Below are 13,263 nucleotides of genomic sequence, written 5' to 3' on the forward strand. Positions count from 1 at the left end.
AGTGACAGCAGGACACAAGAAAGAAGAGGGGAATATTTGGATTTCTTTGGATAAAGGAAATACAAATATAAGAGAGAGAGAGAAAAAGAGAGAGAGAAACTGAGTAGGATCAAGATAAGCAGATATTCAAGGTTTATTCTGGTGGGAATGCACGTCCACTGGCAATGCTAACTTGACAGAGAGTGCTGCCAAGCTGTGCTAGAGAGTGCTACAGCCTCCTCTCACCAAAGAAACGTGGAGGGTCTCTGGATTAGATAAGTTTAATCCAGCCACAATTTTTTAGCTTCCTTCTGGATAGTCAAGGTTCTTAAAGGGAAACCTAAGGGACAGTCCTGTTATTAAGAAGAGGCAAAGGCCAGCAGATATGAAGGGACAGCCCTGTGATCAAGAAGAAGACAAAACCAGCAGAAAGAGCAGATCAAGCAAGACACAGAGTTGTACCTCTGAGATAAACAATGTTCAGTGAAAGAGGTTACTTACTGTCAATATCCTAGGCGCCTGTGATGGTAGGTATACTGGGGGCGTGGTAATCTCTTTAGTGGTGATCCTGGGGTTATCTGGGGTGTGGTTCTGGTGTGCTGAAGTCTGTAGATCCGCCTCAGGCAAGGGGGATCCTGACTACGAAAATTTTCACAGTTTGCTTATGTAATTTACATATGTACATGTGGTTTGGCGCGCCTGGTAGCGCTGACACGTCACAACTGCGCATGCGCGCTACAACTCAATAACTCAGGGAAGGAGTAGAGTTACGAAGAATTGGTAAGTTGTAACTAGGGTTAAAATTGCATGAGGAAACAGAATAAGAAGTCAAAACAATTTTATCTCTAAAGATGAAGAAAAATATGAAGTAATTCATATGTAAAAAGTAGAAAAAGGCAGACTTTAGGTCAGCTGAGTTGACTCTAAGGCTGACAGTTCTAATGACATAAAAGGCCGCCATAAAGATTTAATCAGATCAAAAATAAGCCACATGTTATGGTAAGACATTATCATAAATAACATTTAGTGGAATTTGGTATAAGTAAAAGAAGAGGAAGTCAGAATTTCAACAAGAGGAGTGTGGATTCCTCCTACCAATGACCAGTCTTTATGCTGGTCATTGAGAGGAGTGGGCAACTCTCAATGGCCGGAACAAGGACTCCTCCTGATGGCTGGTCCTTGGGCCAGCCATTGAGAGGAGTGCATACTCCTCTTGGTGACCGGTTGTTGTGCCGGCCATTGAGAGGTGTGGTGTGTGTACATACCCCGGTGAACTGCTCATGGACAGCCGGCCAAGTGTCTCTGCAATACTTGTTGCGCAGGGTTCAAATCCTTACTGAATCGTCAGATGTTGCTGCGGTCCGCAGCAACATTGAGATGCCTGCAGTGTGAGTTGCCAGTTTCATAATTGAAGACCTGATACAAAGGAAATAGAACTCTTTATTGTTTGCATCACATCCCCATTTGAGTGGATCACAACACAGATCCTCAAGTAACGCTCTAATCTTTACGGGAAACAGATTCAGGCAAGGCATGCTGAAATGTGGAGCAGCTGCAAGGTGGATGGGGAGTGTGAGTTGGGATTCAAAATATACCAGTACTCCACCCCCTCCCCTTTGCTACAACTTGTGCTAGCATGCCCGCCAGGGGATAGACCTTCCTGCAATCCACCTCCAGATAATCTGGAGATAATAGGACAGTGCATAAGCACACTATGTTCTCTGTTCTAGGAGTGGCACACTTCATCCTAGGAGTGTGCCAAAGCACACTTCATCCTAGGAGTGTGCCAAAGCACAGGTTTATTCCAGCTGCCCAAAGGATGCTTCATTGGGACCTTGACCAAGATCAATCTGAATTGGCTGCTGGACCTGGATGTTGGAAAGGGTAAGAAAATGTGGACAGAGATGTGAAATGGTACTAACATTCAAATCCGTGGAGGAACGATTTCTACTTCTGTTGTCAATGAAGCTGGAGCTGCGGTGCTGTCCCCACACTTTAGGTAAGGATGCTTGACGCATCTTTGTGACTGGTTTGGTGAGATGCTCCAGTGGCCTCACGATAGAATCAAGAGCTGTTGGACAGAAGGTAAGCGCAGATCGACATCTGCTGAGGCATTGGATAGCAGGGCCGCAGAGATTTTCTCGAGCATGATCTTGCCGATTTGCATTGGCGGGGGGAGACAAATGGATTGGTGAAAGAGCGAAAGACTCGATGAGTTTGTATTTCTCGATCAACAAACTCAAACTATAAATAGAGGGACAAATCTGATGAAAAACAATATACAAGAGATATCCTGTTCTTGACTCCAAATGTGTGCTCATGATGGAGAAGTGAAAAAACAGAGAGCTGAAATACACGAATGCTAACATCATTCGGGGGGCAACTCAGCAACAACTTTATCCAGGCATTCGATGTTTATACAAGACAACGCGACGGGTATACCAGCATGGTGGGCGACCATGCTGATTGTGAGAACGCAGGAGAAGCCAGCGGTCGAGCGCGCAAGCGAGCCCCCCGCTTGGGATACCAGTCGAGCCGTTGCGGCAGTCGGGCGCGTTTTTCTCCATCGAGCCGCAGATCAGGCAAGCCAGCCGAGTTGCTGGTTTCCTCGGGCCAACCCGCCCGCCGAAGTTCGCCAGCCGCTCTTCCAGAGGCGCGCCGGGCCCGAGCAACGAGGGGGTGGGGTGAGGCTCCAGACGCACGAGGGGCCATCGCACGCCGCTCGCGGGGACAGGCAGGGTGGATGCAGCGGCCAAAAAGCGCCATAAATTATATATGATATTGGGGGGCCGAGGCGCGGGAGGAAGCGGGAGGAAGAGGCGGGCGGGGGCCCATGCGTGTATCTACCTACGGATACGGATATGTCTGTGTGTGGGGGTGGAGCTAGACAAGGGCGGACGAGAGGCCAAGCATACATAAGGGCCGGAGGAGGTGGTTTTGTGTTCGCAGGGTGGAGGACGGGCGGGGGATATATAGACAGATAGATAGGCCGCGAGAGAGCGGGACGGGCACGGCCACACTGATATTCACGTATTTTTTTGGGCAATGGAGGGGGTATATATGCACTAACAAATCATCCACAGAGAGATAGAGAGAGAGAGGGCCAATAAACAACGCGGACGAGCGGGCGGCGAGAGGGGTTCGGGAAGGCGGTGTGTATCGAAGAAGCGGGGCGCCGGGATGTCGGTCCAGGTGTGTGTGTGTGTGTATAGCGCGTGGGAGGAAGATCTAAGTCTGCAAGAAGACGCGGAACCGGAGAGAGAGAGAGAGAGAGACGGGGTATGTAGGGCGGCAAGAGAAGCGACGAGAGCGGGCGGGATACGGGGTCAACGATTGACGACGGCCAAGACGCGTTTCGGCGCGGTGGTGACGATCTGGACCTCGCGATCGACGAGGTAGGAGTCTCTGATGGGGAGGCCGTCGGGGCCGGGGGGGTCTGCGGCGAGATCGGGGGGATGGAGGTGGTCGTCGTCGGAGTGAGCCCAGAGGCGATGGGAGTCGTAGAGGACGAGGGAGCCGGGATGGTCCGGGTCGGGCTCGTCGACGGCCCGGACAAAGTCGGGGTGCGGGTAGGGGTGGAAGTATCCGGCCACTGGGCCGCCCGCATGGGCCACGGAGGTGCCCGCTTGCGAGCCGCCGTAGAACGAGAGGCCGTGCAGCCGACTGCCGATCGTGCTCCGCTTGCCCACTCCTCCCCCGGCTACAGAGCCTGGGTGCGGCTGTTGGCCTTGCGAGATGATCTGCTGGGCGACTTGTTGTTGGTGTTGGAAGCTCGAGAACTGGCCTAGTCCGGCAACTAGAGAGAGAGAGAGAGAGGGTCAGCTCTCACGCTTACAAGCAAGAGGAGGAAGCACGTACGGGTGTCGTTGGCCATCAAGCTCTTCGACCCGTCCTTCAGGATCGACACAAAGATCACCAACGTCGATTCCGTCGACGGCAGTCCGTTCCAAGCCAGCCAGAGAATAGTGGCATATACGAGCACGACAAAGGCGATCGCCAGTGCGCCGAGCCAGCGCAACGGCCGGGGGGAGACGAAACAAGCGGAGACGAAGAAGACGGCGGCGGCGAGGACGACGAGGTGCAAGATGACGTCGGCGAGTCGGCGCAGCTTCCGGCGCGCCTTCGTCCGTCTCTTGTATACCGAGTCGTCTTCCTCGTCTTCCTCCTCCTCCTCGTCATCCTCGTCGACGAGTACTTCGTCGCCGCCCTCCGCCGAGCCGTACGCCCGCTCGTCCAGCACCGCCCGCTCGGCCGTGACCGACGGCCGGCCATGGATGTCGCCGCTGAGCGAGCTCGACGAGCCGGCGTCGCTCATGATGTCGAGTGATGCCCGGGGCCTGGGTCGACGGGGAGGCGGGCGGCGATTGAGGACCTCGAAGCCGGGGCTTGGGGCCGCCGACGAGGGCACAGAGGCTGCCGGCGACGAGTGGCCGTCGGTCGGGTCCGAGCCGCTGCCTCTCCGGCCGGGGATGTAGTGGAAGACCTTGGCGAAGGGCGAGCGGACGAGCGGACGCTCGGGCGGCTTGTGGTCGAGCTTGAGCTTCGACGGCGATGGCTTCCGGGCCACCGCCGCACCCGCCGCAAGAGTCTCCTGTAGCGCGTCTTCTTCCGCAGGAGGAGGCGCGGAGAGCAGCTGGGTGCTCGTGTTCGAGGTCGAGGTGGAGTCATGGCCCTCGTGGCTGCCCGCGCCGGCTAACGGGGGGCGTTTGGATGATGGACGCGTGGATGGGACGGAGTGGTGTTGGTCGGCCAGGTCGGTCTGTTTCTCGGTCCCGAAGGAGCCTTCCTTGGAGGAGTTGTTGGCCGGCTGCTTGGCGCCGAAGGGCTGCCTGCCGAGAAGGACCATGCGTTCCAACGCGCGTCGGGTGAGGCCGGCCCCGCCTGGGGAGCCCTTGGCCTTGAGCTTGCGAGGCCCCGCGTCAGCCGACGACTGTTGGTGCTTCTTCCGCCGAGCTTCGAGGGACTCGTCGAGCCAGCTGAGCAGATAGAGCGCGGGCACGAGCACGAAGCCGACGATAGCGATGGCCAGGCCGAGTCTGGCATGGGTGCTCCGGGCGAGTGTTTCTTTTGGGCCGAGCTTGGCGTAGCTGGTGTGTCCGGAGAACAGCCCCCGGCGGGCGAGGGAGAGCGCAGGGAGGGAGACGCGGGTCTCGAAGAGGGCGACGACGACGGCGAGGGCCAGCAGGCCGCAGCTGGTGACCAGGGTGTGCCAGGCGCCGATGAGCAGCCACAGACGAGGGGTGCGCCAGCGGGAGCGGATCGACAGCTTGCCTGGCTCTTCGCAGCGGAGGACGGTGAGAGAGATCATGAGGATGGCGAGGGCGACGGCGGAGAAGATCAGATGGCCGGACGGGGCTTCGAGGCCACCGGGCGAGGCGTCCGAGCCGCTGCCCGGCACGCCGCCGCCCGCAGTGGTCTTGGAGGTGTTGCGCTTGTTCTGGGGCGTGGGAGTGACGCAGCTAGGCATGTAGGCCATGGTGACACCGTCGGCGGTGCCGTTGCCGGTGAGCTTGGCGGGATGGAGACGGAGGATCCAGAGCTCGTTGGAGGCCTGGCCGGAGGCGGTGTCGATGCCGCCGTACACAAGGATGTCGGTGGGGCTGCGGCTGGCGTCCGAGCTTGCTGAGCTGGGGCCGATGCGCGAGGGCAGGGCGAGTGCCAGGAGGCCTTCCTTCTGGGTGAACGTCGCGTTGTCGCGCCGCATCGGCAGCACCCGGGCCCACACGCCCGACGAGATGTCCAGCACGTCCACCTCGCCCGCCTTGGCCCCTCCCTGGTCGTCCCAGTTCTTGCTGTCCGTCCGCCCGCCGATCATGATCGCCTGGTTCGCATACGAGCTGTCGAACCGGTTCCGGTTCGCGACCATCGTCCCTCCCACCCGTGGGGCCGGACAATAGTTGAACGCCGCCCACGAGCTCCGCGGCGGGGTCGGGCGCGTGGGGAGTTGGGAGGCCGTGAAGCCCGACTCGAAGGACAGGATGCCGCCATTCGTCAGCGAACAGCTCGGGTCAACCGTCTCCCGGAACTCGTTCCCTGGATCGTCATTACAGCCAGAGAATACAACCAGTTTTGAACCTGCAGAAAGAAAAAGGAGGAACTTGGTTAGGAAATTGCAAAAAAAAAAAAAAGAAAGGCCCGTTGTGAAGCTGACCAGGCATGATGGTACCCGTTGCGCCCCAGCGGCCGTTGTAGAGGTTATTGGCTGCGGGATTGCCGGTGAGAGCGGGTGCGAGGGAGGTGAGGTTGACGGTGATGGTGTTGGTGTTACTGCCGAGTTGGCCATCGATGGAGAGGGCGGAGGGAGTGAGGGTGTTGGTGGCATGGCTCCCGTTGGCGCCGCCGAGATAGATGATCGCGTTGGACGTGCCTGGAGGGGCGGGCAGATAGCTCGGATCGATGCCCCCGAGGGCGCCGTAGTTGGGGGGATGGTCGGTGGGCTGGAGGTCTTTGGGCTGAGCCCAGAACCGGTTGGTTGGATCGTAGTACCTACATATGTAGATGCAGGGATTAAGATCTGATCTACACAGATCTGAGTGTGTGCATATGCACTTACCAGAAGTCGCCCAGGGGCTGGCCGTCCTCGGATCGGCCGCCGTAGATGTTGAGTTGGTTGCGGAAGTTGCTCGCGCTGTCCCAGCCGCAGAGGAGGTGGGAGCGGGGCTGAGGGGAGGATGTGAAGATGGTGGAGGTGGTTGGGGCTGGCTGGGACCATCGCGGGGTGTCTGAGGCGTAGTCGAGGATGAAGAGGCCGTTGTTGGCGGTGCCTGCGGCCGAGCGTCCGCCGAAGAGGAATGCTTGGTTGAATCCGGGCAGACTGCTTGTGGGGTCGTTGTAGGTCGGTCCGCTGAGACAGCCGTGGCTGAGTGCGGGCGGGGATGTCGTTCCTGCTGGGCTGAGTTTGATCCATTCCATGGGCGGCAGGGGCATGTTTGTTGAGATGGTCTGCGGGTGGCTGTTCTGGGGGAGTAGGAGTGTGCTGAGGGTGATAATGTGCCATGGCCGTTTCCCCGTCGTTCGTGTTCTGCTGGCCATTGTTGTGGTTGGTGGTGAGTGAGTGAGTGGGGTGGATGGTCAGGAAGAAGTGGGTTTTGGCTGGGATCCGCCTGGGCGACACTGCGGACCATCCATCCCGAGCCGGACCCGCACCCGACTCCGCCGATCGGCACCGGCACCGGCACAGCCCGGCACCACCATCCTCGGTGTAAGCACACAGCCACTGTGCATGTATGCGCGCGCCCCGCAGACTGTGTCCGGCGGATGCGCGGATAACCCGGGGGAAGTGCAAACCTTCACTCTCCCCCCCCCCAAATTTCAAATCCCAGCCAGCAAACTCCCCGACGATGGCCATCCAGCACCAGCAGCCCAGCGAAGCCGCCTCCACCACGCCCTCCGGCAAGCCCATCCCGCCCCGCCAGCGCAGGATCGCCCTGCTCGGCTCGCGCTCGGTCGGCAAGAGCAGCCTGGCCGTCCAGTTCGTCGACGAGCACTTCGTCGAGTCCTACTACCCCACCATCGAACACTCCTTCTCCAAGACCGTCGAGCTCAACGGCCGCCTCTTCAACCTCGAGATCCTCGACACCGCCGGCCATGTTGCGTACCCCTCACCCCACCTCCCAGAAACCATCCACCAACTCACTGCTGGGCTTGCTCTTCTTTAGGACGAGTTCACCATCCTCGACTCCAGACAGGCTATCGGACTCGACGGATGGGCCCTCGTCTACTCCATCAATTCCCGCACCTCCTTCGACATGGTGGCGATCATCAGGGACAAGATCCTCGGCTTCATCGGCGCCGAGCACGTCCCGATGGTCTTGATCGCCAACAAGACCGATTTGGAGTCGCAGAGGTACATAAGCCCACACAACCATCCCCCCCTGCTCAAGTACATACTCACACACTGCCCTACGCAGACAAATCTCCACCGAGGAGGGCCAGTCATTGGCCGCCGAATGGAAGTGCGGCTTCGCAGAGGCCTCGGCCCGGTCGGGCGAGAACGTCATGAACAGCTTCCTCCTGGCGCTCATCGAGGTCGAGAAGGAGCTCAACCCGGACGAGGCTCCCGGCGGGCCCGCGCGCCCCGGCCACCCCAAACAATCCTCCTCCGCTGCCGAGCAGTCGCGCGCCGGCTCGGCTGCTGACAAGAACTCGAAATGCTCGATCGTGTGAACTTCCCCCCCCCCCCTCTCTCTCTCTCTCTCTCTTGGCCTATACTCCCTCCCCCCTTCGTTTACCCTATCCTCTCATGTACATTAGCTCCTCCGAACTGCCTCGTTGAACCCATCATCATCCGTGTACACCTCCATCTCCCTAATCTTGCTTCCGGTTGTCTAGCCTTTCAGGTTTTTGCAACAGCCCACCAGACCTTCCATATCTTGTTTCTCATGTGGCTAAATAATACATTATAAATTCATCACATACATACTACACTTGGCACTTATCCTAACCATCCCTCGCGGCTGTTGGCTTGCTGGGGGGACTTAGCAAGATCCTGGCCTAGAGCACTTTCCAGGTGTCTATCACTCGTGTATTCAACCTTCAACATGACAGATTTTTGCCAAAGTTTCTGTGATCCATGTATTTCCTTACATAATATGTACGTACCCCTTGTTGTTGGGGCGAGCCCGGCTTGTTCCCAGACGCAAACCACGATGGAACCGATCGAGCGGGTGCAGGGCTACAGGGAAACGGTCGAACGGATCGAAAGCACAAGGGCGATTTGTCAGTCCTCCGCGCGAGAGCATCCCGAGTCGGCCAAAACAAACAGCTAACCGAAGGATTAGTTTACAGTGTCCCTGGTCGATGCTTTCGAGGGCATGGCGGCCAAGCACAGCTTCGAGCCCGAGCGTCTCGCGCCAGCGACGAAGGACCCCAGCCTGACGCTCGAGCAGATGGGCGCGAAGGTGGAGGCCCTTGAGCAGCTGCAGTCGAGCCTTCTCCCCTGCATCCGAGACCAGCTGGCTGCGCTCGTCGGCTCGCTCGACCTCATCGATCCCAAGAAGACCGACACCCCGCGCACCGAGCCAACGCGCGAGCTCCTCTCCGGCCTCGACAAGACTCTGGAGAGTACCGTGGCCGCCGTCGTCTGTCTGACGCTCCACTCACCTCTGCCCGACGAGAAACACGACCACGGCCTCGAGAGATTGAAGGTGTTTCGATGCGCCCATCTGCGAGAGAAAATCCAGCTGGTAGTCAGCGCCATCATCTGTGAACGCTTGTTCCGGGATGACATCCCGAGCTTCATCCGATGGTGCGCTATGGCCAATATCCTTGACGAGTATCACCCGATCTCGACGGAGGGGTCCGATTTGAGGAAAGGGATCCAGATCACCATGGCCTATCCGCCGCGTATACTCGACCAAACCATTGCGTGGTGCCGGAAATCAGACTGGGCTCTCGTCCATGAAGCTTGGCTAAAAGCGGCCGAGTCAACTGACGAGGTCCTCGAGACATTCGTCCACATAGTCCACCCCATGATCCAATCACCCTCGCAAGCCGATGATCCTCCGCCAAGCGCCGATGACGGCCAGAGAGACCCCAGCAGAAGGCTGATTGCCGAGCCAGTCAAGTCCGCCATACCGCTGACCAAGCTCGCAAGGATCTTGCTCAAGAAAACCTCGGCCGAGCTGGCGAAGAAGCGGCTCTCGTCGGCCTCGGGCGCGACGGTCGAGCTGACCTCGGAGACGATGGCCCGGCTATACGAGGCGCCCCAGGCGGTCTTCAGGCTCCAGCACCTGGCCAGCCTCTTGTCCGTCCTGGATCGCCCCGCCGGAGCTGTTGAGCACCGCGCGAACATCCGCATGGCCCTCCAGACAGTCCCGGAAGCAATGGCCGCCGCCCTCGCCGCTCTTGACGCCTGTCTGCTGCCCCTCCTCGGCCCGACCGCACAACGCTCGTCCGACACGTACCCATCCTCTTTCCTTCCTCTCTTCAAACAGTCCTGGGAGACGGCTAGCGACCATTCCGGCAGCCTGATCTTGTCCTTCGAAGCCGCGCAACTAGCCATTCAATGAGGGGGAAGAGTAAAACACCACCCATCAATCCATACCTGTTTGGATATTTATCACGCCCAAGCCCTTTAGTATCAATGTCCGTCACGACCACCTCTTCAATCAGGCTTTTGTCCAACAAGTCTCTCACAGACTGTGCTGGTTTTGCTCCACAAGGACATTGTAGTCAGTCTGGCTGCCTGCTGACCTAGCTCACTGCAGAAAAACCTCAACGAAACTGGACCCAGATGAGATTCAAGCCATATACCTCACCTGAAACAATGGCCAATGTCCACCCTGGGACAGGCAAACACTACATGGCCATTCATTGTCCAATCAAACACCTCATTGTCTGGGTGGAGCATGTCCTGAGGTTTTGTATGACCACTGCTGCCAGTTTCGTCAGCTTTTCTTGTAGGGCAGGGTTGCTCCTGTCCCAAGGTTGTCTCTACAAGACTATGCAATAGCTTTATATTGTGACTGTGTTGCTTTAGGAAATGTTCCCGGGTTTTTGGGAAGGGCGAGGGGATGCAGATGGATGAACAAGAGAAAAGAAGACAGAAATAGTGATCTGTCGATTTTTTGGTGAACAGGAGATACAAGGTCTTGAGGGAAGAAGATCACTGAACCGGGGGAACAGTTCTGGGGCGGACGGGCCGGATGTTGCGGCCGTGGCGAGGGGTCCAGTCGCCCAACGACTGATCGGCATAGAAGTCCATCTACACATGCGACAGGGAGACAAGAATGGGTGAGTTGGGAGGACGAGGGGTGAAGGAGATGGTAAGAGCGTACGGGGTAGGAGTCGAGCAGGGGTTCGCGGTCTGCCGAGGCGGGAGCGGTGGTCGGGGCGGACGAAGAAGCGTCGAGGATGAATCCGGGGGCCTGGCCGAGCGCGACCTTCGCCTCGTACGGATTCAACAGGGGCACGACGCGGGGCTGCTCCCCCGTGGCGGAGGATGGACGGGGGTAGTGGCAGAGGAAGTCGTGGCCCCAGTCGATGGACAGCCGCGGACACGAGGTCTGCACACACACGTCCAGGTGGGCCGTCAGATGGCCCAGCTTGGCCGCCGAGATCTCCGAGATCAGCAGCGGCACGGCTAGCTTTCCAGGCCCCGCTTTCGCCCGCAGACCGCTGGTGATCGACTGGGGTCCCCGCGAAAATGCACAGACGTCAGCTTGCCTGCAACGGATGGGGTCTGTACAGAGAGGGGAGGATTAACTTTGAGCACCGACAGACTGCCCTGGCGTCCGAGTGTCCCCAACACCACGGCCCATGCCCGGTCCTCAGGCTCCTGTGGTTGAGGGGGGGATGCCAAGGTGTTGCCGGCGAGGGCGATCGCCGAGGCGCGCACCCTGCGCATCTGCACGTGGTCGTATCCCTCCCGGGTGATCTTCTTCTCATAGGGGTCGTATCTGAACGCCGGGATGGAGGGGTTAGCGATCATGATCGACTCGAGATGGAACCGGCCGTCGCCCAGATACCTGTTGTCTCCCCCAGCAAAAGTCAGCCATCGGACACAAATGCGGGTGTGGTTTTGGGGGAGGGAGTTCTTACAGGATGGCGTCGGTGTCGGCGGATAGACGGGGCGCTGTGCACCCGAGGATCTCCCCCGGACTGAGCGGCTTGATCTGGGGCACGGTGACGCGGAAGCGGGGGGGCTCGGGAGGAGTGACAGGTTGGAGATCGTCGTCGCCCGCGGCTCGGTCTGTGATTTGTTTGGCGACGGTGGCGGAGGGCTGGTCAGAGGAGGAGGAGCGAGGGGGCTGTTCGAGCTCGGACTTGAGTGCTTGGACGGCGGAGACGAACTGGACGGTGCCGACGACCGCCAGATGGAGCTGTTCGGGGGTTTCTTCATGCTCGATCGACACATGCTTCATCCCTCCCCCTGCCGCCGTCGCCCGCGTGTCTTCGTGCATGCATCCCGGGAAGTTGGCTCGGATGGTCTCGGCTAGATGGGCGCTGTCAATGCCGATCTCGACGAAGACGTAGAGGGTCTTGATTGAGGTTTGGTCTACTGGAACTGGAGAAAGAGAGAGAAGGGTAAGTGTTCTGTGCTTTTTTTTTTTTTTGAAGTGTTTATGTTCTTACTGAGACAAGAGTGTCCGTAGTGGATGAGCATCTGGCAGCCTAGTGCTTTCGCGGTGAGGTCGTCGACACAGCAGGCGCCGTAGGTGACGTCGCCGAGCACAACGACGTCCTGGCAGTCAGGGCAGAACTTGCGGATGATGTCGGAGATGGTGAGGGAGAACTGGAGGAGACCCTCGGGCATCTGGAGGCCGAGGATGGAGACCTGGTTCTGGATGACCTGGTGGATGGTCTTGTGGAGCTCGAAGTTGTAGGTGGGCGGCAGACATTGCTTGATGAGCTCGTTCAGGAGCTTGTTCTCTCGGATCTCCGCCGGTATCTCGTTCGTCCGCCGATGGTTGGTGGCCGTGGGCTTGCTGCTGCTCTTGCTGGCTGTGCCTCCTGATTTCCCGATGAATCGCTTCTTGGTCGACATCGCTGGCTGTATGCGCTCCTGCCGAAAGAATAGTCAAGTTTATGTAATCACCGCAAAAGCCCAGGAGAACTGCGGCTGGCTGCTGCGGCACGGCGGACAGGGGGCTTAGGTGCGTGAAGGTCAGTACATAACAAGAGCATCTCCACCGGAGTCTTTAGAGCATCCGCATCGGTGCGGGTGCAACTCGAGGAGTAGCGGATTAGCTTACTCCGGGATTAGCGCTAATCCGGGTGGTCAACCGCATCGGTGTGGGCTTAAATGATGATTGAGTATGGTGTATGCACCTGCAGCTTATGTCAGCTGTGTTTGGTGCATACATTTGAGTGGGGAGCAGTGCCCGCATGCAAGGCTTACTCCCAGGATTAGCCAGGAGTAAAGTTACTCCTCCTTAGTCCAAATCGTACTCCGAGGAGGAGTTTAGTCCGACTAAATTGGACTCATTGCAGTTGCCAAGGGGGATTAGCTACGCTAATCCCTCCTTAATCCGCGACCCATGTGGATGCTCTTAAACCAGGGCTCTATCCCACATTTGAAGACCCAATTTCCAAAAACAACCCCCACCGCGGTTGCCATCTGCGTCTTCATATAGCTATTCCCAAAAAGCTTGCGGTTGGGTAGGCCCAAATTTTTGACTGCTAAGTTCAGCCTCAAAGCCTGTACCTTTATGACAGGCTGCTTACAGTAAGAAGAAAATCACCACTTTCTTTGTTTTTGACTCTGGGGCCTCAAGGGTTGCACAATTGGATTCATGGGATATGGATGGAAGTATTAATTAGGTGATGAGGAAGAAGGAAGGA

General features: G+C 57.9%; 4 protein-coding genes across 4 annotated transcripts; 2 read left to right on the top strand and 2 right to left on the bottom strand.

The window, feature by feature from the left end:
* Window positions 1-3,305: 3,305 nt before the first annotated feature.
* On the bottom strand, window positions 3,306-7,011 carry PtA15_16A401 (uncharacterized protein; the record flags this gene model as incomplete). The annotated part of the gene is made up of 4 exons (XM_053164088.1): window positions 3,306-3,758; window positions 4,238-6,054; window positions 6,131-6,465; window positions 6,533-7,011. The coding sequence occupies 4 exons, from the start codon at window positions 7,009-7,011 to the stop codon at window positions 3,306-3,308; spliced, it is 3,084 nt and encodes a 1,027-aa protein (XP_053028048.1).
* Window positions 7,012-7,319: 308 nt separating this feature from the next.
* Window positions 7,320-8,145, top strand: PtA15_16A402 (uncharacterized protein; the record flags this gene model as incomplete). The annotated part of the gene is made up of 3 exons (XM_053164089.1): window positions 7,320-7,568; window positions 7,638-7,825; window positions 7,890-8,145. The coding sequence occupies 3 exons, from the start codon at window positions 7,320-7,322 to the stop codon at window positions 8,143-8,145; spliced, it is 693 nt and encodes a 230-aa protein (XP_053028049.1).
* A 482-nt stretch (window positions 8,146-8,627) lies between these two features.
* PtA15_16A403 (uncharacterized protein) lies at window positions 8,628-9,989 on the top strand (the record flags this gene model as incomplete). Its single annotated transcript, XM_053164090.1, has 2 exons — window positions 8,628-8,697; window positions 8,767-9,989. The coding sequence occupies 2 exons, from the start codon at window positions 8,628-8,630 to the stop codon at window positions 9,987-9,989; spliced, it is 1,293 nt and encodes a 430-aa protein (XP_053028050.1).
* Window positions 9,990-10,585: 596 nt separating this feature from the next.
* Window positions 10,586-12,466, bottom strand: PtA15_16A404 (uncharacterized protein; the record flags this gene model as incomplete). Its single annotated transcript, XM_053164091.1, has 5 exons — window positions 10,586-10,684; window positions 10,758-11,108; window positions 11,186-11,447; window positions 11,521-11,986; window positions 12,055-12,466. The coding sequence occupies 5 exons, from the start codon at window positions 12,464-12,466 to the stop codon at window positions 10,586-10,588; spliced, it is 1,590 nt and encodes a 529-aa protein (XP_053028051.1).
* Between the last annotated feature and the right edge of the window lie 797 nt (window positions 12,467-13,263).

The sequence above is a fragment of the Puccinia triticina genome, chromosome 16A (assembly GCF_026914185.1).
Source record: "Puccinia triticina chromosome 16A, complete sequence".
In the NCBI taxonomy this organism is placed as follows: domain Eukaryota; kingdom Fungi; phylum Basidiomycota; class Pucciniomycetes; order Pucciniales; family Pucciniaceae; genus Puccinia; species Puccinia triticina.